Consider the following 20,904-nt stretch of genomic DNA (forward strand, 5'->3'; position numbering starts at 1 on the left):
GTGCAGGAACTGGGGCTAAATCTGAGCTGTCAAAAGTCCCTTTGTTCCCCTTTGGGGACAGATCATGGGACTAGGATTTGGCAAATGGAAACATTCCCCTGAAACATGGACAGAGCTGGGTCCCCAGGGCATCACCCTCCTCTGCCCTGTGCCTAGGAGGGAGACCTGACCGGGGTGGGGTACCCAAGGCCAGTGCTGGGGACGCAGGCACTGCAGAGGCAAGCACGGAATAGGCACTCCTCAGGCCTGCCCCAGTCTTTGTACAAAATATTCCCAGGAAAAAAGAGGGAAAGGAAGGGCCCAGCCCTGAGTCTGTTGCCCAGACAGACAGGGAAAGGGTAGGCATGGCAAGCTGCCATTTTAATCCCTCAGACAGGAGGGCTCCTTCCGCCTCTGCTGATGCCCCCCTCCCCCCGCCGGCCCTCCCAGCTCCCAAAAGCTGGAACAAAGAGGCAACAGCCCTATCCCAGTTAGAAAAGTAGAAGTCACTTGCATAATCCTCTTGGTATCCCTTGTTCACCAGCCTGAGAGCAGACGAGCATGGTCCAAACACAGCCTGCTGGTGTGCTCCCTTCTGTGGTCAGCAGGGTCTGGAGGCTTCGTGCCCCCTGCCACGGCTCCACTGAGCGAGCTCAGAGTCCACTCAGATGCCCACCTTGGTCCTGACAGCTGAATTTGTAGCTGGGCCCTGTTAACTGGGGGGGCCCCCGTTGAGGAAGTAGGTGGTCATCTCCCCCTTGCCCTTCACCTTGACCACCCCTCGACACTCCAGCTGGTAGCCTTTGGCAGCTAGAACCTGGTACAAGTCCGTGGTCACCTGGGGGATGGGAAGGGAACCCATTTAGCCTGGGATCCTTCCTGCTGCATTTGTAGGGGTCCAGGGGTTCTCTAATCATGCTAACCCCACCCCAAACCGCACCCACCCCCAACCACAGAACACTGCCACCCTACCCCTGTCCTAGCTGACCTCAGAGAGGGACCTGCAGAAGCCCTCTGGACCCATACCCTTCCCAGCCTCTGCCCACATCCCCCTCACCTGGATTCGGTCAGGGACCCCCGTGCTGTCCATACGGCTAGAGACATTCACTGTGTTCCCCCAGATGTCATACTGCGGCTTCCGAGCCCCAATGACGCCTGCCACGACTGGGCCCATGTTCAGCCCTGAGATGGGAACAGCAGCAAAAAACTGAGACTAATGGACATTCCAGGGTCAGCCCAGGGAGTCATCCCGCCTCCTGGAACCTTTAGAAGGACCCAGAGAAGAGAGTGACAAAGGGACAAGTGTCCTGGTTGTAAAAAATGGCAGATCTGGGCATGTCCTGAGGCGCTCCCCTGAGTTAAGACAGCCACTGCCATAACAGTAGCTAAATCCACTGAAAGCTCGCTCTGCGCCAAGCCCTCCGGGAAGCATTTTGCATTCCATTACTTCATTCCCCTCAACAGCCTTCAACGGTAGGTATCATGCCCATTTTACAGATAGCCTTCGGGAGCTGAGAGGAGTTGGGCAACGTGCTAAATAAGCCAGTACGTGGCACAGCCAGAGTTCAAACCAGAGTGACTCCAGAACCCACGCTGTTAACCGCTCCTCCCGCCCACCAGCTCCCAGCTCATCTCAGAGGTGCCTTTAGACTGGCCATAGATAAGGACACGGGGACTGGAGTGTAAATAAACCTGGTTTTGAACCCCAGTGCAGCCATCTACTAGCTGTTTGGCCGTGGCCAAGTTATTTTAATCTGAGAGTCAGTCTCTATCTGTAAGAGGGGATGACAACGTGAAGACTAAAATGCCTAGGACAGGGCCTAGCACACAGTAGGCCCCCAATAAATGATCTCTGTTCTAAACGTGAGACAAGACAGGAGGTGGGAGAAAAGGACATCCCAAAGGATTCCTGATGGGGCATCTGTGACGCCGTCCCTAGCCTGCTTCCTTGGCCTCACCCAGGAACAGCCCTGGGAAAAGCTCCCAGGCAACCAGGCCATCTCACCAATCTTCATCTGGAAATTGTTGAAGGAGTGCTCATTGATGTGTTTCATCTGCTCCATGAGCCGCATGGCATAGTCGGCCAGGGCGGTGATGTGGGAGCGGCCCGCCTGATCATAGGTGCTGGCGTTCAGGCCTGAGGCCGCCATGTAGGTGCTACCAATCGTCTTGATCTTCTCCAGCTGCCGGAAGCGCTCCTCGCTGATGATCTGGCCAGCACGGGGAGACCTGACTGTCAAGGCAGAGGCCAAACGCACGCACGCTGCCCGATGCTCACTCCTGCCCTGCCTCGGCCTCTTCCCCCTTCCCTGTTTCAACAGCTCCCCTCCTTCGAGCGAGTGTGCCCCCGCTTCCAGCTGCTGTTCTCAAGGCGGGACCGAGGAGCCAGAACACAGGCCTCCCTCGCCAGGCAGTCAGCAGAACCCCAGGCCAGGACTTAACGCGTACAGCTTCAGCTCTGCTTCAAAAGCTCCCTCGCAGAATCCGGAACCACAGAAGGGATATTAGCCACCAGTTATTCTAACCGTCACTTTTCGGGAAACTGAGTGCCAGAGTGAAGAAGTGACTTGGCTCCAAAACAGTTAATGGCCCATTCCTGACCTGGACGTTCAGGATACTTCCTCATGCTTGTTTCCATTTTCTCTATTCAGGGGCCCATCTTGCTTCCTTGGGCTCACATGGGGTTCTGTCCACAGACCACTGCTTTCTTATTCAGTAACATCCACCTGGTACCTATCCTGTCCCCTCCACAGAGCCTCATGTCCTTTGCTCCCCAGCAGTGACAACCCTGCCCCACTGAGGCCGAGCTCCTTGCTGCCTTGGACAGCCTGGTGGGTCCTTGTCCTTGCCTCTGCTGTACCTACCCTTACTCCTACCCCGACGTCTCTGGGTCCCATCAACCCTCCCTCCCCACCCCAATCCAGCTTCCCCTCCAACCCCGGCCATCCCATCCGAAGTTCTCCCCGCTCCCCTAGCCCCGCCAGCTGCTCGGCCAGCAACAGCGGCCAGACAAGCACCTCATCGAAGTCGGCGATGATCTCGTTGAGCAGCCGCAGGCACTCAACACCCTCATTGTTGGCCTCCAGCTCCACGTAGAACTCGGAGAAGTTGGCGATGGACGCGAACATGACGGCCACGCACTCGCACGACTGGTAGTAGAGTTCGTCGTTGCGGCGCTCCCGGGCCAGGAAGTGGGCGGCCACATCCTTGGGCAGGATGTTGTGCAGCAGCCTTCGGTTGTAGGCCTGCAGCTCCTCCATCTCCTCCTTCTCCCCTGTTGCCTGTGGACACCACAGCCATCACCCATTGCCCAACATTCACAAGGGGTGGGTAGAGCGGCCGATGCCTGGAGACAGGCATCAGAGGGAATCACAGGGAAGGAGAAAGGCATGGCCGGATGAGACCTAAAGAACAAGCAAAGGGGTGAAGGGCACGGACAGGATGAAGCAGGGGTTAGGGGGTGGGCGCAGAGAAGGCTCGGAGCCAGAGTGGGCTTGGGCGGCCCGAGCCTCGGCCAGCTAACAAGATGCACTTCTGGCTTGGCCCAGGTTCCGTCCCCAGGACCCTCCCCCTGCCCCAGAGGCCCGTGCTCGGTCACCTGCAGCTTCCAGAGGAAGTCCAGACGCGCCGTCGATTCCACCTGCTGGGCATGCAGATACAGTGCCAGGGCGAACACCAGCAGAATCACTGGGGTCATGTACTTGAGCGCCACCCTCCCCGCAGCTGGGCTGAGGGGAAGCAGAGGCAAGCTCAGTGTCTGGAAGAGGCACCGGGCAGCCCCACCCTGCCCCGCCCCAGAGCCCCCACTCACCAGTCCAGCCCATCGAAAGTCTCATTGGAAGAAGCCCTGGCAAGAAGATACAAGAAACAAAGTCATCGGCTCTTCTTGGGTTGCTGGGTGGGGGCAGAGGGAAGGGGAGGCAGAAACTGCATTTCCTGAGCACAGAGCACAAAATCAGGCACAGGGCCAGGGCCTCTGCTTACACGAACTCGTTAAAGAGCAGAGGTTAAGAGAAGCTTCCACTCCTGGCTCCTCGACTTACCTGTCCTGTGACCCGGTACAAGTTGCTTAAGTCTAGGCCTGTTTCCTCATCAGTAAAAGAGGGACGAGATCTAAGTAACACGCACAAGAGGCCTAGCGCGGCGCCCGGTGGGCAGGAAGGCTTCGACAAATGTCAGTTACCACAGTCTTTACAATCACCTATGACACAGGTGCCACCGCCATTTTACAGATGAGGAAACTGAGGCTCAGAGACGTTAACTCACCCGCCCAAGGTCACACAGCTAATGAGCAGCAGAGCGGGATTCAAACCCAAGTGGACCCCCAAGAGGGAGTCCTTCAAAACCCAAGAGGCTTTTCCTACCACCACACCAAGCTATGGCCCCATATCACAAGGGGTGGGGTTTGCAGAGGAAAAGCCAGTGTGGTAACCCCGCCAAAGCCCCTAAGCAGGAGTCAGACGTCTTGGTTCCCAGCCAGGGCTCTGCCACAAAGCAGCTGTGTGACCTACAGGTGGTTAAGAGAATGCGTACGAAGGAACCATGCAAATGAGAGAGGGAATTTTTTTTAAATGTCTGGCCTGAAGATACAGGGACTTCCCCGGACTGGGGTTTCCTTGGGGTGACTGTGAAGTCATATGCTGGGAGCTCCTCCCCTGCCTCCTTTTCTGCCACAGGTGAGGGCTGAGTGGTAGCATTCCAAGGGCACAAGAGGCCTGGGCACCAGAGAGACTCACAGTGACCAGCAGGGTCAGGAAGCTCCTAGGGGATGAAAGGGGCTGAGGATAAACTCACAAGCCATGGACACCAAGCAGCAGGTCATAGTTGTCAAAGATGGTGGCTGGGGGGCCCAGCAGAAGCAGCACCAAATAGATGAGCCCCAGGACAAAGATCATGGCCAACTTCCCGATGCTACTGATGTGCAGGAAGACAGAGCTGGCCAAGAGACTCAGCAGCATGTTCCCAACGAAGTACTGGGGGGCGATGGCAGAGGTGGTGTTGGATGAAGCCGCAGCACCCCCAACCCCATGCAGGAAGAGCACTCCCCTCCACAACCTCAAACCCAAAGCTCCTTCAGCCTCCGCACCCCGCCCCCCAGCACACTGGGGCCCCTGGCTGCTTCTGCAGCAGGGACGCTGGTGAGACCCGGACCCCGGTGCCCATCGCCAGGCGTGACACAGAGGAGTCAACAACGAGTACTGATCGGGACCGCCCCCCCCGCCATCCCGCCTGAGCACGGCTTGGACACCTCAGGGAAGCTGCAAGTGGGTGCGGTGCCCTCACAGAGGGGAGCATCCAGGCCCAGAGAGTAATTGAGCTGCTGCAGGTGGCAGGCAGTGATGTCAGCGGGTGTTACATTCAGCATCCGGGCTGCACAGGTCCGTATGGGGGTGTGGTTACAGGTGAACTGCAAAAGTTGGGGGAGACGTATCAGGGTATCGCGGAGGGGAGCATTTACAAGGGCCATGCCCCCGTGCCTTCTACCCTGGAGGTCAAAGTTCTCACTGAGGGTGACAGGAGGTACAGAGAGCAAGGAGAAAGGGGGACTCGAGTTAACCTCATCCCCTCCTTTGGGATAACGAGAGCTCTCGGAGGGCAGGAAATGGGTCTCCTTCCTCTGCCTACCCCCAGGGCCCAGAGCAGTGCTTGGCACAGATGAAGGGAAGAAGAATCCCCACTGGACCTTTACCATGTTGGCGATGGCAGAGGTGAACACAAGCAAGACTGAAAAGATGCCAACCCCAGTGCTGTGTGCCCGAGAGCGGACGATGCTGCGGGAAAGACGTCGCAGGGCCTTGGGGAAGAGCTGCGGACGGGCCAGAGACCGGGAGTTAGAGACCACATCAGCCAAGGGGTAAGGCCAACGAGGGACGGGGCCTGGGGGCGGGGCGGGGGCCGGGGAGGCCTGGCCTTCTCCTCCCTGTCCCCACGTGCCTCACCAGCCCAGCCCAGCCCAGCCCGCCCTCCCCGACCAGCCCTGGAAGAACCCCCGACGTACAGAGCCGCAGGAGGGCACGGCACAAGTCAGCACGGTGATCAGCAACAGCAGGAAAATACTGGCATAGATCCCAAGCATCAGTGTTGAACTGGGGCAGAAGAGGGCCAGGAAAAATGTTACTCTGGAATAGCTGGGCTTCCTTGTCCCACTCTCCAGATGGGCAGGGTGCGGGCTCCAGGGACCGTGAGCTTGCATGGGTGTTTAGGAAGGTTCTGGGAAGTGGTGGAGGGAAGAGAAGCAGAGTGAGGAGGGACAGGGCTCTCACTGTGGGAAGACGAGGAGCTGGATAAAGCAGATGAAGCAGAAGACCAACAGCGCACAGGCCACGTAGGCTCCGAAGCGGGGGTCCACCTTCCGTGAGTACTGAGGGAGAGGAGGCTGAGCTGGGTGCTGGGCTCTGCCCTGGGGGAGGCAGGGCACTCCCAGGGGCCTCAAGGAGGGGAAGCAGTGGCCCAGTTGATAGGAATCCCCCCTGTGCCCTGTGGTCGCCCCTCTCCCCCCATTCCCAAAATAACCTCTCCTGTTCCCTCGGTTGTGCTCAGCCTTCCCTGCCTGGACCTCCCCTCCTCGCCTGGCCCTCGTCCCTCTGCCCTCAAATCCCCCAAACCTTCTTTTCAAGGTCCTCTCTCTGGAAGGTGAGCAGGAAGCGGCGCACGTGGTCCTTCCGTAGCTGATCGATGCTGCGGGCATCGATGGCACGGCCCAGGAACTCATCTACCTCGTCCTCGGGGTTCAGGGCATCTTGGGCACCCCGGCTGAGGGCAGGGGACATGGCTTCACCAGGGGCATGAGCAGTGCCACGTGAGAGGCAATGAGAAGGGAAGGGCATGGGCAGCACCCCAGAACAGAGTGAGCGGGGGTGCGGCCCCTGCTCCCCCATGACACACCTAAGATCCAGGAAAGAGGGGGCCTCGGCTCCCCGCAGCCCTGTCCCAGGGTGCAAGTGCCTTCTCCCCTCCTCTTCCTCCCTCCTCAATCACCTGACTTACTTGTCTTTGCTGGAGTCATCAATGCCCTGGAGAAAGGGACAAAGCGTGCCGGTGAGGTGAAGGGCAGACCACCCTCACCTCCATCATCCCTTCCCCCTCCCCAACAGCGTGCTGAGGGGTCCCCCCATGTACTTTGCGGGGCTCGGGACCCCTGGTATGAAGTCATCCCTCCTGCTCCCAATACCAGAAGTCATACGTGGAGATGCAGGAGCCACAACAAGGAAGGAAGAGAAAAGAAGCGGGGCACAGAGTGTCAGGAAAATGAGGCCTCAGGTGCTAGTGCTGCGGGCCCCTCACCATCTGGCGGAAAGCCTTGGAGTCCTTGGTCCGGGAGAAGGCACGGTCGGGCACCCAGCGTGGCATCAGCCCTTCCATGGAGTTGGCCCGCGTCCGCTGCAGCTTGGCCAGCATGGCCTTCTCCTCTTTCTGTGCAGGCAGCCGGGTGCAGGATCAGAAAAGGGGCCCAGAGAAGAAGTCTGTCTGCTCCCCACATTTGCCCTCCTCCCTGCCTGCCTCCCCCCCCCCCAACACCCCACCCCGGCCTGACCCGTTTCTGGCTGGCTCCCAGGATGAGGAAGGTCTCGATGTGCTGCTCCTTGAGGTAGGCGTTACGCTCACCGCCGCGGCCTGGCTCCACCTCGTAGTCCCCGTTCAGGTACTGCAGCGTGGCCCGGGTGATATGGATCCGGCTTGGAGGGAACAGGAGGGTGAGGCCTGGGCTTGCCCGCCTCATTCCAGTCCCTCACCACCTGGATCCCACACTCACCCGGCCCGGCCCCCCGCCTCCATGTGGTTGGCCAGCGTCACGTCATTGGACCACACGTCGAACTGCCACTTCCGCAGGCCAAGGACGCCACAGTGCACACGCCCGCTGTGGATGCCCACGCGCATGTTCACGTTCACGCCGGTCACCTCACGCACCAGCCTGGGAGGAGGCGGCTCCAGTTCAGCTCCTGGCACAGTCCTCCCCACTCCCAGCCCAGAGCTCAGGCCCTTCACTCCCCTCGGAGCCAAACAGACAGGGACAGACCCAGACGCGGGGCACAGGAGCACAGCCCTTGGCTGGACGTGGGCAAAAGGCTGCCAGGGTCTCAGGGACAAATGTTTGAGGGCTGTGCTCACCGGCTGTGGCCCTGCAGCATCCTGTGGAACTGAGCCAGAAAGGGGGGAGTCGCTGTTCTCCCCTCAGGCCAGCTCAGCTAGCGCTCGCACCAGCCCAAACGCCCTCACGCTGGCTCCCCTACCCTGCCCGGCTGGCTGGGGTCTCGGCCGCACAGGCTCAAGAAATATGCATTCCCCTCCCCGGTGATGGGCCTCCAAGACAGAGAAATAGCCACAACTGAGAAAAAGTCCTGAGGACACGTCAAAGGGTAGGAGTCAGCGGGGGCACCCTTGGTTCCAGAAGGCCTGGGAGGGGCACCGCTTACGAGATGGCCTCGATCATGTCCACGCCCATCTCCACACAGCAGTGGGCATGATCTGCCCGGGCCTCCGGCAGCCCCGACACACAGTAGTAACAGTCCCCTAAGATCTTGATCCTCAGGCAGTGATTTTCCTAAAGAGGAGAGTTGGGGAGAGTCGCTCTCACTCTCTTGCCCGCCCAGCACCCTCACTGAGTCACCACCTGTCCCCACCGTGCCAGGCCGCCCCAGTAAGGCTACGCTCTCGCCACCCCCAGCCCCAGCCCCCTCACCGCAGCCAGCTTGTCAAACCGGGCAAAGAGCTCGTTCAGGGTCATGACCAGCTCCTGCGCGGTGCACTGGGATGCCAGGCTGGTGAAGCCTTCAATGTCTGCAAACAGGATGCTGTGGACAATGGCAGAAAATGGAAGGACCACGTGGCACTCCAAGACTCCCGGGCTCCTCCCCCTCCCCCCCTACCTGACATTGTCATGCTTCTGGATGTAGATCTTGTGGAACATCATGTCTTCTTTCTTTGTGTTGATATCTTCTTTCATCTCCATGGCAACATGCTGGGGCAACACGGACAGCAGCAGCCGTTCCTAGACCAGCGGTTTCAACGGGGCACCACTACCTTCTCGGCCTCACGCTGCGATCCCTCCTGATGCCTCCACCACCCCAGGGCCCTCCCAGAGCCCTCTGGAGACCTGAGCTTCTCTCCTGGACCTCCCCCATGAGAGCCTACAGCAGATACACGCCCCAGCCTGCTCTGAGCACCCCCGTGCAACCCCTCGCTTGTGCTCCCTGCTGCCCTCTCCCACCCTCGCACAAGACAGGACCCCCAGCGTCACACAGCCTGTGTGATGCACGATCGGGGGGACCACCGTCCACACTTATTCCATGGAGTGGTACAAGGCAGCGGACCCAGTCTGCGGGTTCTTTGGGGGTGAGGACGGGAAAGGCCTTGGACAGGGAGAGCAGCCCCACCTGCTGCCGATTCTCATGCTGCAGGTGCAGCCGGGCCTGGATGTAACCACGGGTCTCCTGAAAGGCCTGGCGCTGAGACACCTCAGCCGGGTAGTGCGTGCAGATGCCGATGACATTGGTGCAGACGAACAGCAACATGCTGGCACCCAGCTGCAAGAGGGCGGCAGCGGCAAACGCGTGACCACCCCCACCCCCACCCCGCGCAGGTGCAACTTGCTAGGCTCTCTGTGCATGCATTCCCTCGGAGGAAGCCAGGATCCTGTGCCCTGTCTGTCCCCGAGCTGTCCCAACCCCTGTAACATATCTCCCCCTTCTCCCACAGGACCGGCCCCCTGCCCGGATCACTCCACAGCTGGAAATGGGACCTTTTCACAACTCCTGGGAGCAGAAGCGCCAACCAGGGCAAGGTGGGTCATGGGGCCTGTGCCCAGCACACTATGACTTCCTGCCCCACAGTCAGCCCAAACAAAAAACAAATGCTGCTCCTTCTGCATGTGGATCTCCTCACAAGACAACACCCAGGAGACTTGAGCTCTATATCCTCCTATGAATGCCCAGGACAAGTCACCTCATCTCTCTGGGCCTCTGTATGCTCATCTAGAACCTGGAGAGGGACAACAAGAAGATTTCTAAGGTCCCTCCCTGCTCTGACATAACTTGATATAATAATTACTACTACTATTATTATTATTATTAGTTGGCTAATTTGTTGGCTGCCTATTTAATATTCCTGACTTCTATAGCTACCTCATATACAGTAACGGATTTCTCCTAACTCTATGAAACAGATAACAGCATCTCATTTTAAAGGTAAGACATTCCAGCACAGAGACGCTAAATAACGTGTCCCAAATCACACAGCTAATAGTGGCTGGTGTGGGACTTGAATCCAGGACAGTCAGACTCCAAAGCCTGTGTCCAAACCCTACTGCACGGTACTTCCAAGATTCCTACACACCCCACTCACCCAAGCTCTTGAGGCCCAGCCTCAGAGACCAGGCTTGGGAGTCCTCAATTCTACTAACGTTGGACCTTCCCTTCCACCTGGGAAGGGTTGCCACCATGCCCCGGCACTCCCAATTCTTGGCACAGCCAGGCCGCATGCCCTAGGACCCCGATCTGAGGACGGTCAGCCCTCCTCAGCATCAGTAGCACTCACCGGAGAGGAAGTCTAGGGAAAACTGGCCTCAGTGTTTCTGGAAATTCAGGGGTTAACCTGGCACCTGTGGCTCCACCCCAGAGTTGGCTGGGGCAGGGTTCTGGTTTGGGGAGAAGGGAGGGAAAGAGCACTAACTGGAAGCCAGGAATTCTGGGCTTTGCCCAGAACCAGAACTAGTCCTGCAAACTTGGGCAGTCACTTAATCTCTGGGGCCTCAGTTTCATGTTTCTTAGGTGAAATGGAGGGGTAGGTTCAGCAAACCCCCAAGCCATTTCTCGCTCTGACCCTCTAGGAACGGCCTCCTAGCTTCCCTTCCCAGTCCAGCTCACAAGGCCCCCCTCCCAGCAGCAGGGCTGAAGAGGGGGGCACACTATCTCCCTTAGGGGTTTCTAAGAATAGCCCCCAGTGGGGGAGAAGGAGGGGGGGCGTTAACCAGGCAACTTCCCTTCCTGGCCCCAGGAGCCCAAGAGGAAAAAGTGAGTCATGGGGGAGGGAAGGGGAAGGGGGACGAGAGACTGAAATAGATCTGTACGGAGACCCCTATCCGACTGTGAGAAAAAAGGGATGCCAGGGCACTCTAGGAGACTCCAGGAGGGGCCGCTGGGTGAAACCGCTCAGTGCGTCTAAATGAGTGGGTCAGAGGAGAAGGAAGGCTCCTTCCCGTGAGCGTGAGCAGGGCTGGATCTGGAAAAGGGCTGTGCAAGGAGCCTAGAAAGGAGGCCACGGCCCCAAGCCATCCAGACTCGCAGAGGCCAACTGGACACAGGGACGCAATCCTTCTCAGTTCAGAGAAGGGTTATGGCGACCCTGGCTCCGAGGACGGGCACAGGGGCAGCGGTGACTTTCCCCACTCACCCTAAGAACGTGCCTGCTGAGACCTACTGGGTCAGGCTGCAGCTGGGTGCCCCTGGGGAGGCAGGAGGCTGGCACAGTCCTGGCCTCCATGGGGCTGCGCCTCCCCAGTCAGGCCCTGGGCCTGGTTCTGGGCACCATGCCAGCTAAGAGCAGAGAAGAGACACCCACCCACCCCTGGCCAGCCAGAGAGAAGGCGGGGGCGGGGGGGGGTGCTGGGGAGGCACCACCCCCAAGCTCCTCCTTCCCCAGGAGGGTAGTCCAACTCCAAAGCCCAGTGCGACAGCTACCCTGGTGAGAAGTTGGGGGCCAGCAGAGACAGAAAGACCCTGGCTCTTTAAGAGGTCTGACTGCCCTGTGGGTGCGTGCTCCACAAACAAATGGGCTATAAAGTTACTTTTAAAAAGGTACATTCTGTTCCAGAGCACAAGCTGGGCGGAGAAGGGCATCATGCCAGAGCACCCAGCTTCTCACCCTGGGAGCCCCAGGCAACTTCCTCTTTGTGGGTGGGGCTAGGGTGGGCTACAGGCCACAAGCCCTAGGCAAGGCAGAGGTGGGACTCCCTCAAAACTTGAGCAAGACAGAGGACAGCACCCTCAAAATCAGGGTGCCAAGAGAGGGATCATGAGATACGTTGGTTAGGGGCTATGCCCTGAAGGATCAGCTAGGCAAGATGTCCTGGTCTCTGCTCCCTGGTCAGGGGGATGACCCAAGATGGCAGACTCCACAGGCTCTGGTCTCTCTGAAAGCGACTTCCAGGAAGGCCCTTCCCTGGGTACCAATCCCTACAGCACTCCCACACCTCCCTGCCCCCAGGTTCTACTCCACTCTGGGAGAGGGTGGGGCCCTAACAGCAACATCATGAGGTAGATACTATTTTTATCCCAGTTTTACAGACTGGGAAATTAAGGCTGGGAGAAGTGAGGTTTGTTGTCTAAGATCTCACAGAGAGGAACTCAGCCCATTGGACCAGCAGGTCTGCCCACAGCCAAGCTGTGATTTCTCCCTCAACACCATGCTGTCAAGCCCCACCCCACACACCACTCAGAACCCGGATACAGTAGCTGGCATGGACAGAGAACCTCAAGGCAGGGCTGCCGGAGCCCTGGTGCTCAGTGGGAGGACGGCGGGGAAGAGATCCGACCCTGACGCCCCTCTTTTCTACAGTCCAACTCCACTCAAACCACGCCCAGCCCCGGAGAAAACTGATCCCACTCGTCACCCTCCCTGTCCTCTCAGAGATGGCCTTGGTCCAGGAGAGAAGCAACTCCTCCCTTGCTCACTCCCTCCAAACCCTGCTTGATCCCTCCAGATCACCACCTGGAGCTGCTTTTCAGGGATGGCACCGGGCCTGAGTCTCAGGTATCAACTTGGGGCCAGAAATGCCAAGGCCTGCCGTAGCCAACAGTGCCCTCTCGGCCCTGCCCGGGGCCCCGGGGCTGAACATCACCGTCACAGCTCCAGTGCTCCCTCACGTCTATGGGCTACGCTGCTTCAAGGGCCTCAGGCTAAAGAGCTGCAGACTGGGGCCTGCAGAGCACAGGCTTGGGTCCGGGGGCCCTCCCTCCCCTCAGCAGTGCCCTCAGCTGCAGATCCCAGATGCAGCCCACCCCTGAAACTTGGCCTCCCGTCATTTGCCCCGGCCCCAGTATCCACCCCCACGACCCACACCCTGCCACCCCCGGTCACCAGACCCCTTCTCATTCCTGGCCTGGTGCCCCAAGGCCCACCTCCCCGACCACCCACCTGCTTCCAGAGGAAGGCGTCGCCGCGGTTGAGTTGCCAGGCCAGGATCAAATGCAGCGTGGAGAGGCCCAGGCCACTGAAGACCGCTGCGCGCATGCGGATGGGGAGGAGCGTGTAGGTGATGTAGACAAAAAACACAGGGCACCAGAGGCCCACGGAGGGGCTGCGGGGGGTGGCCGCCAGGGCACCCCCCACCTGCACAGCTGCCAGGATGCCCAGCACCACGTAGCTCACCACCCACATGGAGTCCTGGCGGAAGCTGTGCCGGTTGCACACCACCATGAGCGCCACGAAGAGGGTGGCGGCGCCGGCCAGCAGGGCCACGTAGGCGGGCTGAGGGCGGGCGGGCGCCGCGTGGAAGGCGAGCAGCACGGCGGCCAGCAGCACCAGCACGGCCATGAGCAGCGTCAGGCTGCTCTGGTTCATCTGGAAGAAGTACCTCTGGTACAGGCGCTCCAGCTTGGCCGAGCGGAACTGCTTGGACTGGAACACCTGGGCCAGGCGCCGCCAGCAGGACCGCCGACGCCCGGCTGTCACGTCAGGGGCCACGTCGGCCGTCGCCTCCGTGTCCTCAAAGCCCAGGGCCACCGCGCGCAGCCCCAGCTCCGGGCCCTTGCCTGGGCCACCCCTCCGGACGAAGGCCTCGTCCTGCCAGGGGCACCGAGGGGGGGCTGCAGGGGGGGGGCTGGGGGGCTGTGCGTCCCGGAGGCAGCTCACATAGCGGGGCGTGCAGAAGCCACCGGTCCGGGTCCCACGGCGGGGACGCTTCTGCCCATTGCGCTCACCCCAGGCTGTTTTCCGTTCATCCACTTTGGGGACCAGGAGGCCACTAAACCACGACATGCTGCTGGGAGAAAGGAACGAGTTGGTGTTAACACCACCATCACTCCCTACCGCCACCAGCAGCTATCATAAACTGAGGACGTTCCCGGCCAAGCTAGGCCCTTCAGACAACATCTCACTCAGATAAAATCCCGGAGGAGGACGATGGTGTCCCCCTTCAACAGGCCAGGAAACAGGAGACAGAGGGAGAGAGGTAACTGGCCCTAGACCAAGGAGCCACAGAGCTGTGAGAACCGAGATTCGAACCCAGATCTGCCAGGACGCGTATGCGTTCACCTCTTCCCTAAAAAGCACTGATTTGTGGGCGGTGACAAACTCAAGGGCCTGTGTCAATGAGCAAAGGCTCCCCCCGGCTCAGATGTGGGAGGAACTACGGAGTGCCCGCCCCCCAGCACGGCAGGGGCGCGCAGCACCCCACACTAGTAGCTAGCTGCCACTGGCATCCCGGCAGAGCCTGATCTTCTCATTTTCAACAGAAGCTGAAAAAAATGTATGTTGCAATGTGACAGCTCCTGATTTTTAAATGTTGGCAAGTAATTCACATTTTTCAACACTGCAAGCCAAGTAAATCACGTCTATGGAATGAATTCAGCCTGTGAGCTGCCAATCGGTGACCTCCATACAAAAGGGAATCTCTTTCCACATCATTCCCCATCACACTCACGCCACGCACACTTCACCAGGCCAAATGCAACTTCTTCCTTGGGTCACGGCTTAGAAGGAACTTCCTCAGGGAAGATGTCCCGGCTCTCCAACCCAGACTACGTTCCGACCCGTTTACCGTCTGTGTGTTTCCTCTATAGTACTTACCACAATTATAACTAAGCTGCCCCTTGTTCAATGTGTGTCCCCACCCCTCTGACTATAAACTTTGTGAGGGTAGGGATTATCACTATTTTGCTCAGCACTGTATCCCTAGCACCAAGTACTCAGCCCAGCTCATGGTAAGGACTCAAGAAATATAATGAGGGGCGCCTGGGTGGCTCGGTCGTTGAGCATCTGCCTTCGGCTCAGGTCACGGTCTCAGGGTTCTGCGATCGAGCCCCGCATCGGGCTCCCCGCTCCGCGGGAACCCTGCTTCTCCCTCTCCCACTCCCCCTGCTTGTGTTCCCTCTCTTGCGGTCTCTCTCTCTGTCAAATAGATAAATAAAATCTTTTTTTTTTTTTTAAAGATTTTATTTATCTGAGAGAGAGAGAACGAGAGACAGAGAGCACGAGAGGGAAGAGGGAAGAGGGCAGAGGGAGAAGCAGACCCCCTGCTGAGCAGGGAGCCCGATGCGGGACTCGATCCCGGGACTCCAGGATCATGACCTGAGCCGAAGGCAGTCGCCTAACCGACTGAGCCACCCAGGCGCCCCGATAAATAAAATCTTAAAAAAAAGAAATACGTTGAAAAGACAGAAAGCTCAAGATGGGATGTCTGGGTGGCTCAGCTGGTTAAGTGTCTGACTCTGGGTTTCGGCTCAGGTCATGATCTCAGGGTGGTAAGATCGAGCCCCATGTTAGCTGTACCCTCAGCGCACAGTCTGCTTGGGATTCTCTCCCTTTCCCTCTCCCTCCCACTCTGTCCCTCCCCTCTCCCCCCTCCCAGCACTCTCTCTCTCTCAAATAAATAAATAAATAAAATCAAAAAAAAAAAAAGCAAGCTCAAGGGCATTTGCATTGAGCAGCTAATGTGAAATAAAAACAAATAGTGATAATCCTGTGACTCTTCATCTTCCTCCCTGCACTCCAGTCCTATGAGCCTCCTTGCTGTTCCCCAACACACCGTCCATAGGCCGGCCTGGGCCTGTGGTGCTCGCGGGGCCGTGTCCTCTGCCGCTACAAGAGCTCCTCCAGGTCACAGCTCAAATGTCCCCTTATCAGTGAGTCTTTCTCTGACCGTTCTATTAAAATAGCAACCCCCTTTCCTGGAGCTCCCTATCTCTCTTCCCAGCTTTATGCTTTAATTTTCTCCATAGCTCTTATCAGCAACTGCCATTCTATATATTTTCCTTATTTGCTCATTGTGTCTCCTCACTGGAATGTCAGCTCCATGAAGGCAGGGATTTGGGCCCGTTTTGCTCACCGCCCTATCTGCCACACCTAGTAGTCTGAGTAAATGTTCCTAGAAGGGCTCGGTAGACAATGCTTTCTCTGTGCTTTAAACTTTTTGAGGTCCTCTCACATGCCTAATTCCATCTGATCTTCACCAAAACCCTGTGTAGCTGCTTCTGTGGCCACCTGGAGCACAGATTTGACAGGGGGAAAAAAAAAGAAAAAAAAGAAAGGAAAACAAGGTGCATAGCAGCTTTATGTGGCTGGTCTAAGTTACAGAGACCCCAGGCCACTGAATCAGACCCAAATCTCAGGTCTCCTGGAGGGTAGCGCCTTGAGCCAGGATGGGGAGGACTCCAGGACAACACCCTCAGGGAGCCGCATGTGCATGCCTCCTAGCAATGAGAGCATTGTCATCCTCCTCCATGCCCACAGGGCACCCTGGGGATCCTTGTACTTAAACCTTCAGAGCTAGCAGCCTTGACATTTGTACTCACTAGGGGACACGGCGGGGGGGGGGGGGGGCCCGCAGACATGTGGAGCTTCAAGCAGACACCCAGAGGCCCACAAAAGAGAAGGCAGACTGGGGACCTCTCTGCATGCTGGAAACCCCCATCCCTAGTTCACCCTCAGCCCACTTCTCTCAGCATCCCTTCTCCCATACCCCACAGAGCAGCATGCCCTTCAACCCCTTCACACCACCAACAGCACCCTCTGGAGGGACAGATCAGAAATCCAAGACTTTGGGTCAGGTTGGCATTTGGAAAAAGTCACCAAAGGAAGCCTGGCTCCTCAAAATACTTCATTAGAAGCATGATCTTTGGAGCAAGACCAGGCTTCAAACCTGAGAGTAATTATGTGCTAGCCCACAGCCCTGAACACGTTACTACCTCCCTGCATCAGTTTCTTCATCTGTAAAATGGGAGTAGTAGTAGCTGTGAGGAAAGGATCCAACAGTATCTGTCACATAGTACACACTCGATAAATGAGTTCTTCTCCCCCACCCTACACCATTTTGGACCCAAAACTCTGCCACTGTCCAAGAAATGGAAAGACAAGTCATAAGCAAAAACACACATCTCCCCAGCCAGTCAGACACCTGGTTCTGTCAGTCCCTGTGTCCTCGGCTGTCAGTCCCCAGAGCTGCTGGAGACAGAGCCCAGAGTGAGCAGGTTTCCCACCACCCCCACCACGACATTTTACTTCATTCAGCCTCCTCCTACTCGCCAGTCCCCTGCCCTGTATTTACCACACGCACCCCCCGAATGGGCCAGACCTCTGTTCCCAAAGGACCTGTTTCTGGCTGTGTTCCCAGCCTCCTGGAAGCACATCCTAGTATCTGGCTCATACCCACAGAGGAAGGGGTAGACACTGTCCAGGAGAATGCATGACTGTCCCCAGAACACTCTGACCCCCCAGAGGGGATAGCTTCAGAGCTGTGTAATTGTCCAACTAACTGCAACCATCCCATCTGGAGCTCCACTCCAGGCATTGCCCACCTTGGAGAACTCACCAGGCTCCCAGCACTCCTGGCACCCCACACTAGGTCGGTATGACAAGGAACAGGGGAGGGCACTGTTCAAAGCCACAAAACTTCCCTATATGGTCCCCCAAACCTCACTGTCCAGAAACAACGCATCGCTATAAACCACAGACCACCTCCCTCTTCCCTAGGGACAGGCTCCTGAGCCTGTGCCTCTGACCTCCTCCTCCCCTGGGTCCTGGTCCCTTGCTCTCTCTCAGAGATCTGCGGCTCCAGGCACCGCTGGCTCCCACAGCCAGAGCCATATCCATTCAGCTTGGCAGTTGGAGGCCCAGTGCCTCCCAGATCTCAAGTCCCTCCCAACCCTGATTCTCCAGCCTAAGACCCAGAGTCTGAGGCAGGCCAAGGCCCAGCCCCAAGGATAGCTCTGCCCACTGCTTCTCCCAAACCCTCTTCCTGGCCACCTCGGTCTGTCCCTGCCCCTGCCCTCCTTGGCAGAAGGAGGCTCCAGGGGATTTAAAACGACTTCAGAAAGTTCATGGTAGAAGGCGCTGCCCAGGCAGGGCCCTTCAGTGCCAGCACCGCCCACCATGCTGGGAAGTGGGCCTCAATTCCAGGCCTTTCCAGATGTAGAGAAGCCTCCCCCAGGGCCTGTATCTGGAGGTCCGGGACTGCCTTCTCCTCCCTTCCCGATCCTTGGTCTCCCTGAAGCCTGCAGAAGGCTCCCACTTCCACGCCCAACCACACAACACCCCCCCACACACACCCAGGTTTTTCCACCTCACAGGAGTGTTCTGGTATAGGGGAGGGTATGGGAAGAGAGTCCCCACCGCCTGCTTCCACGTCTAGGTTTCCAGTCAGGCCCAGCTGAGAATCAAGTCTGCTCCCCCCTGCAGCGGGCCCTGACACCACCCTTTTCGTTGCCAAGGTCTGGGGCTAGGGGAGTGGAGGGAACTCTTGCAGGCAGAGGGCATCCCTCCTCCCAGGCTGCCCCCCTCCCCTAAACACAATCACACTCTACCCCAAACTCGGAGGCTCACCCCACAGCCCCGCTGCAAAAACCTCAGCCAGCCCCTCCCCCAGTACAAGCCTTTCCCCCGGGTCCCAGCAAGCTGGGCACTCGCTTCGGGTGGAGGAAGGGAGTGAAGGGTGGGAGCCTTGAGCCCCCCATCTCCTCCCTGATTTCTCTCTCCAGCCCCAACGGCCTCAGGCTCCCCTCCAAACACTATCGAGCCTCCCCATCGCGCGATTCCGTACCCGCAACAACAATAACAAAAACTCTCGGGAGCGGCGCGGGAGTCTTCACGCCCCCCGAGACCCGAGCGCCCCAGCGCCGCCGCTCCCCCTACCGTTCTCCGCGCGGGCTCACCTGCCGGCCGGGCTCCGCGCCTCCCCCGCGCCCCCGCCCCGCCGCCCCCGCGGGCTCCGGCCGGCCGGCCGGCCGTCCCGCGGTCCTGCTCCGTGCCCGCGCGTCCCGGCCGTCCCTCCCGCCGTCCGCAGTCCGCCCGGCCCGCGCCCCCTCCTTGCTGGCCAGCGCAGCCGCCCTCTACCCCGGATCCAGAAGTCCCCTCCCCGCCGGCTCCCGGACTCCCCGCCTTAAAGGCACAAGCTCCTATTGTCTGGGCGCCCCCTCCCCCTCCACCTCCCGGGCCCCGCGCAGGGGCCCACTCCCCTTCCGAGGAGCCGGGTAGGGGTGGAGGAGCCCGAGCAGCGCCCCTCCCTCCGCGCGCCCCCTCCTCTCTCCCGCCGCTCCCTCCCCCAGTCCTGGGAAAACAAGCGGCTTCTGTTCTGGGATCAAGACCCCGAGGGAGGGGGCCGTCCCGCCCGCTGCCCCTTCCCTCCACCCCCCTACTGCCTCCTGCGGCGTTCTCCGCCCACCCTCACCCAGGGGTCCCCGGGCGCGCCGGCAAACGCACTCTGTCTCTCGGTGACTAGCCCCTATCCGGAGCACGGAGGGTCGGCTTCCTTCCCGCCGGGGTCGCCCGGGGCTGAACCTGCGCCCACTCCTCACTCCTCCGCCCTTCCTCCCTCCCTCGGCCCCCACCCTGCCATTCCCGCCCAGCCGCCACGGCCCCGCTCCCTCCCGCGGGAACTCAGTTTAATAATTAATTAAGATTTCATTCCACCGGGCGCCAGGTGTGCGCGGCCTGCTTCCCCACACGCCACTTGTTTCCTCCTCCCCCAACCCTCTGGGGCACCTGCCGGACGCGAACCTGCTGCACCCAGAGCCCAAGAGGGGAACTAAAGGAAGGGGCGCCCCCCGCCCCCTGGGTCCTCTCCTTCCCTCTCTCTCTCTCTTTCTCCCCCCCTTCCCTCTCTGGGCAGCCCCTCCCCCGCACCTGCCAACGTGCAGAGCCCCTCCCCCGGGCACCTTTTACCCAACGGGTTGTGCTTCCCTGTTGAGGGTGGGGGTGAAGGGGGGGTGCATGGCTAGGTGCACATACTGAAAAATTGTTGGGGACTTTTATTGTTTTCTCGCACAAAGCAGCAACCCAAGTTACCTGGGTGATGGGAAAATCACGTGGAAGCCGCTTTAACCCTTAAAGGGTTTGAAACGTGGGATAGCCAGAAAGCGGAAGAGGGTTAATTCCCAGAATGTAGGCGAGTGTGACTTTGTAATGAGTGCCATTGCCCCAGAGCTGGGAAGAGGGCAGCCTGCCTGGCTTCCCTTGGAGGCCTGGCCGGAGGTTCCCTCAACCGCACCTGTAGCTCCTTCTTCCTTTGGCAGCCTCTTCGCACCCCGAGGTCCCACTTCAGCTCACTCCTCAGCGCCTGCTACATTCTAGTCCTTCAAAGCCCAACTCTTGTCCATACCAAATCCCCACTTGGATTCCTAAACCCAGGACAGAGCTTGAGGCAAGGAAGAGAGGGGAGGAATTAGGAAAATTGGTTTCCATCACTTATCAGCCATATATAATCACAAATTATGTACTTTGGTAAATCATTACTCTCTTGGAGCCTCATCTATAAAATGGGAATTTTTTTTTTTAAGATTTTTTTTTTTAAGGGGCACCTGGGCAGCTCAGTCCCTTAAGGGTCTGCCTTTGGCTCAGGTCATGATCTTAGAGTCCCTGGATCTAGCCGGCCTCTGCACCCTGCTCAGCAGGGAATCTGCTTCTCCCTCTCCCTCTGCTCCTCCCCTACTACCCCCACCCCTACCCCCACTTGTGGGCGCTCTCTTTCTCTCTCACGCTCTCAAATAAATAATTAAAATGTAAAAAACAGAAACTTTTGGGGCATCTGTGTGGCTCAGTCGCTGAGTGTCTGCCTTCGGCTCAGGTCATGATCCCAGGGTCTTGGGATCGAGTTCCGCATCGGGCTCCCTGCTCCGCGGGAAGCCTGCTTCTCCCTCTCCCACTCCCCCTGCTTGTGTTCCCTCTCTCACTGTCTGTCTCTCTCAGTCAAATAAATAAATAAAATCTTTTATAAAA

At 58.6% G+C, this 20,904-nt stretch overlaps 1 protein-coding gene across 8 annotated transcripts; it reads right to left on the reverse strand.

Annotated features, from left to right (window-relative positions):
* Positions 1-153: 153 nt before the first annotated feature.
* ADCY6 (adenylate cyclase 6) lies at positions 154-18,997 on the reverse strand. 8 transcript variants are annotated; one of them, XM_081821580.1, is made up of 22 exons: positions 18,843-18,997; positions 13,111-13,957; positions 9,354-9,503; positions 8,847-8,968; positions 8,660-8,771; positions 8,394-8,521; positions 7,733-7,891; positions 7,514-7,655; positions 7,264-7,392; positions 6,967-6,992; positions 6,585-6,732; positions 6,243-6,340; positions 5,978-6,065; positions 5,669-5,785; positions 5,228-5,386; positions 4,774-4,952; positions 3,791-3,826; positions 3,578-3,707; positions 2,997-3,260; positions 1,985-2,189; positions 1,037-1,161; positions 154-817 (listed from the first exon to the last, which is right to left on the reverse strand). In XM_081821580.1, the coding sequence occupies exons 2-22, from the start codon at positions 13,951-13,953 to the stop codon at positions 692-694; spliced, it is 3,486 nt and encodes a 1,161-aa protein (XP_081677706.1). In that variant the 5' UTR covers positions 13,954-13,957; positions 18,843-18,997; the 3' UTR covers positions 154-691. The 8 variants fall into 8 exon arrangements, with proteins under 8 accessions (XP_081677706.1, XP_081677707.1, XP_081677709.1 ...); XM_081821581.1 differs by having other exon boundaries at positions 13,111-13,954; positions 18,843-18,991; XM_081821583.1 differs by lacking the exon at positions 18,843-18,997 and adding an exon at positions 17,694-18,501 and having other exon boundaries at positions 13,111-13,954.
* Positions 18,998-20,904: the final 1,907 nt, after the last annotated feature.

The sequence above is a fragment of the Leptonychotes weddellii genome, chromosome 5, assembly GCF_054177405.1.
Source record: "Leptonychotes weddellii isolate Sample4059 chromosome 5, ASM5417740v2, whole genome shotgun sequence".
Classification (NCBI taxonomy): domain Eukaryota; kingdom Metazoa; phylum Chordata; class Mammalia; order Carnivora; family Phocidae; genus Leptonychotes; species Leptonychotes weddellii.

Coding starts and splice junctions, on each gene's coding strand:
- ADCY6 (XM_081821580.1), bottom strand. CDS start 13,953: ATGTCGTGGTTTAGTGGCCTCCTGGTCCCCAAAGTGGATGAACGGAAA. Junction 6,341..6,584: donor GAGAGGACCTTGAAAAGAAG/GTTTGGGGGATT, acceptor CCTCTCCCTCAG/TACTCACGGAAGGTGGACCC. Junction 3,261..3,577: donor ACTTCCTCTGGAAGCTGCAG/GTGACCGAGCAC, acceptor TGGTGTCCACAG/GCAACAGGGGAGAAGGAGGA.